The sequence below is a fragment of the Pterocles gutturalis genome, unplaced genomic scaffold (genome assembly GCF_000699245.1).
Source record: "Pterocles gutturalis isolate BGI_N339 unplaced genomic scaffold, ASM69924v1 scaffold51953, whole genome shotgun sequence".
Taxonomy (NCBI): domain Eukaryota; kingdom Metazoa; phylum Chordata; class Aves; order Pterocliformes; family Pteroclidae; genus Pterocles; species Pterocles gutturalis.
The window spans coordinates 425-4,502 of record NW_010119947.1 but is presented as its reverse complement, the minus strand read 5'-3'; the positions used below and the strand labels follow the sequence as shown (position 1 = coordinate 4,502).

Here is a 4,078-nt window from a genome sequence, read left to right as displayed (position 1 = left end):
TCATCCAAGTCGTTGATGAATATATTCATTCTTTTAGACAAAGCCTTCTGGCAAACCTCAGGAGCAGGAAAGTCACCTGCCACCACGTCAGCACTAAGTTCAGCCACAGCTGGTACAGACAGAGCACGTTTCACCACACGGTTGCACAACCTTTAGATCTACCAGAGTGCCCAGGCAGGTTTGTGTTAACATTACTGAGACATAGTGGGGAGACTGGCAATTTGGCGTGTCTCCAATTACAGGATGATTAAAAAAAAAAAGAAGTATCTTTCCCCATTCAAGGACCGTCCCATCCCTATTCCAAATTGGATTACCCAGGTAGATGCCACCATGGTGATTTCCACACTAAGATATTTGCCTTTCACCCAGGAGAGAAAAAAATACATTACCCAGACATGAGCGAAGAAGTTGACTCCTAAGGTCTTTTCAAAATCTGCATCTGAGAGGTCCCAGAACTTTTTCCCAATCAATATGCCAGCATTGTTGACTAGAATAGTAACATCCCCAACTTCTTTTCTAACCTGAATAAAAAAAAGGATAAGCAGAAAGCTTCAGAATTATATCCTCATCTCTTGTGTTTCATTTATAAAAATGTTTAGTGATATTTGCAATTATTTCTATTTCTACTGGAAACGTAAGTATGTAAGAACGGTGGTACTGCATCAGATCAAAGGTCTAGCTAGCCCCACAGCCCTTGTGGTAAAAAAAGGACCAGGACCCTCAGGTCTCCTCAACTTTCACACTCTGCAGCTTAGGATCTTCCTGAGAGAGATAAGGTACCTATGTCTTTGTATTTAACATATAGCCCATGATTTTTTTTCCCCCAATTGCTTCCCAGACTCCAGAATACTTTTGGCTTCCACAGGAACATAAGGTAATGAGTGACAAAGCTTTAGCGTGCACTGTGACCACACTTTAATTGCAACCTGAATATTTCTTGTCCCCTATTGCCAGTATGGTGAGAACCTGTATTCCTCAGCCTGCTCAACCCCTTTTCCGGATCATTTCTACTGGACAGGAAAGAATTCAGTGCAGATCCCTGGGGGATGACAACACTGTGAGCACAGAAGTATGTACCATGAAATAGATGGATAACATCACCTGAAGAGAAGGCCAGAATCACCATCTAGCTCCATTTGGGTTTGTTATAAAAAGATTTTATTCCATGGTCTGGATTTATATCAAAGCAGATGGCCAAGATTTACTTACAGGAGTAAGAATCAGGCTCACTGCAGAGATTTCTGAGCTAGAGGCAAACAGTTGTTTGGTGTCTCAAAAATTATAGAATGACTAGAAAAACATAAAAGTCCCAGCCACGCTGCTGTCTGGCAAACTTGGATCTGATGCCACAACGTTTGACCTTCCTTTGGGTCTCTTGGGGAACCTCAGTGTTCAGTGGAGACTTGTTTGGTGCTTCTCCAGCTGGGTCTCTCTTTCTCCTTGTCATAGTCCAGCAGGGCTCAGATACTAGCACCATTCCACCCGCACAAATGAATGCACATCTAGAAACTCCTGAATATGTCAGGAATACCCAACTCCTCCTTTGTGGGATAGAGCTGTATTTTCTCCCCACTCATACCTTTTAACTACCATGTCAGTCTGTATGACTATCCTTTTTTTTTCTTCACATGACAACGTACCTTCCCCAATGGCTTTGATGATCTGATTTGCTTCCTAGAAAGAAAACTTCCATCATGGGAAAATACCTAAGTTTTTCTGCAGTGAATATACCAAATAAAAGCCATTAATTTAACTTTTCTGCTATTTCTTTATCTTCTGTGTCCAAGCTCAAGATTCTTCCTATTACCACTGAAAAAGTTGCAAGTATTTCCAAGAGCAGGAGTTTCAGTTTCTGGCTGAAAAACTCTTGATCTAAAAAAATTTCAGACTCTACTCCTCAACTCATACAAGCGCCTACAAAGATGTTGGTATGGTTAACAATAATTTAACAACTCAACAACAATTCCTGAATTTGAAGGAGCTCTTTGAGTTTCTGCTTGTAGGTCAGTCTGTGCACTTCAAAATACTCTCTGCTGTTATGGGCACAGCAAGTTCTGCAGGCTGGAGACCTGTGGCTCATGTGGTTCACGTGTTTGGAGCTTGAGAATTACTTGAGTGCACAAAACAAACATTTTGAGACTGCTAAACTAAGAACAAGCAAATAATTTCAAAATGTTCAGCATCAACAGGAAAGTCGAACAGAGTAATTACTTAAAAGAGCTTAAACGAATCATTTGGGTGCATATCTGTGCAAGAAGCAGATAGCATTAATGGGAATAGGGATTTAATGCCAATTGGAATTTTTTTCTGTGCATTGTTAGTTGGCTGTGCCCCAAATGCTGCTAACGAGTACAGGTAAAATAATCCCTTGCTGACTGCAAGGATGAGAATTGCAGTTCCAGATACTTACAGATCCCGGATCCAACTTACCCTTTAGAAGCACTTTTCATTGGGAACACGTCTTGAGGAAAAATACTTATTTCAAACTTTCATAGCCATGTTCAGAAAGAATTCATCTGTTTTGGTTAAAATCAAAAGCAACAGCCACAAAACAAAGGGTCCCCCCCTCGACAACTTATAGAAAATCAATGTTACAGTTCAAGGCTATTCCAAAACAGTCTATCAACATTCATGTGTCATGAAAGATCTTAGCTAAATTTCTCTAATGTATGCCTTTGGACACAGAATGTCAAAGATGCGACTTGAGAGTCATGTATGCAAGTACACATACTGAGAATTTAACAGAGGAAGGATTATTTATCCTCGGATAAAGTGGCAGAGTGGCTAACTGCATTATCAGTGAGGTTATACTGGGAAATATTTTCAGGCAGTACGTAGTTTAAGGACAAGTAAAAATTAATAATTTTAGAAATGAATAATGTTAATGTCCAATTTATGGACTCTGATAATAATAATAAAAAAGTAATAGTTTGCAAAGTGTAGGTAAGCACAGCAGAAGATGGAGTCCTTCTCTACGTTACTTTCCAGCTGGATTGACCACCAAATAAACTGAAGCTGAATCACCAATTTGACTGGAGACCAGCCACGTCCTGATGGTGTTTATGAAACCATTACACCTCCCATCACCCTTACAGAACTACAGTTCTATAAACAAATGGACAAAGAAAAGGACCCACCCCCTTACAAGTTCCAAGGTTTTTATTTATTTTTTTTTTAATTTCTTGATATCTGGAAGAAATTTTGAAGCCTAAGCAAGCTAATCGAGTTAACCTCTGCCGTATGTTTTACCGTAATCTTAGTCTAAAATAAGTTACCATCTCACAGCAAAGACTGGGAATGGATAAGTCTCGACCGAAGAGATTAAACCCAGTTACGAACATAAAGTTCTATCTAGAAGCCACTTCTGAAAAAGTCCTTGCCCTACATGATTACTTTCCTTTAGCATATAGTAGTTTCTAAAAAAAATAAATAGCATATACTATTAAAAAAGCAAAAAATCAGAAGCCAGAAGACAAATCAGAAGCCAGAAGCTGCATCTTACCTTGTCTGCCTGTTCATAGACCTCCTCTTTATTGCTGCAGTCACAGTGGTAGGCAAACACTCCGTCAGCTCCATTTTTTTGGGCTAAAATTCTTGTTTCTTTGTTACCTTCATCATCAATGTCCCAAAGAACCAAGGTTGCTCCCAAAGGAGCAAACTTCAAGGCAATCTGCCTTCCAATCCCATTTGCAGAGCCAGTAATAAGCACTATTTCCCCAGCAAAAGGTTTTTTGCATGGAGGAAATATGAATGAGAATAACTTCTCAAAAATTAAGCAAACTAATGATTTCAGGGACTGTAGTATCTTCCGGATGCCTCTGAAGATGCACATGATTTTTCGGGCGCAAACTCTCTTCCGTTATACAAACCCAGAAATACAATATGTTACTGGCTCTTCAAAACACCGAGATATTGACTGAAAAAAGAGATTGATTTTAAAACAGGTATTTCTTTCACGTTGTTCTTTTGTGCAGGTACAAAATACATTACTAAAGACTTGTTTTGTGAAAGCTGCCTGCTTCTTAGTAGTAGGATTAAAATAAATATATTCTGCTAGATCCTACACACCTGCTGTTTC

At 39.3% G+C, this 4,078-nt stretch overlaps 1 protein-coding gene across 1 annotated transcript; it reads right to left on the bottom strand.

Moving 5' to 3' along the window:
- Positions 1-389: 389 nt before the first annotated feature.
- Positions 390-3,832, bottom strand: LOC104464090 (epidermal retinol dehydrogenase 2-like; the record flags this gene model as incomplete). Its single annotated transcript, XM_010076704.1, has 2 exons — positions 3,503-3,832; positions 390-521 (listed from the first exon to the last, which is right to left on the bottom strand). Coding segments are annotated over exons 1-2 (462 nt in total), but the record flags the coding sequence as incomplete, so codon positions are not given.
- Between the last annotated feature and the right edge of the window lie 246 nt (positions 3,833-4,078).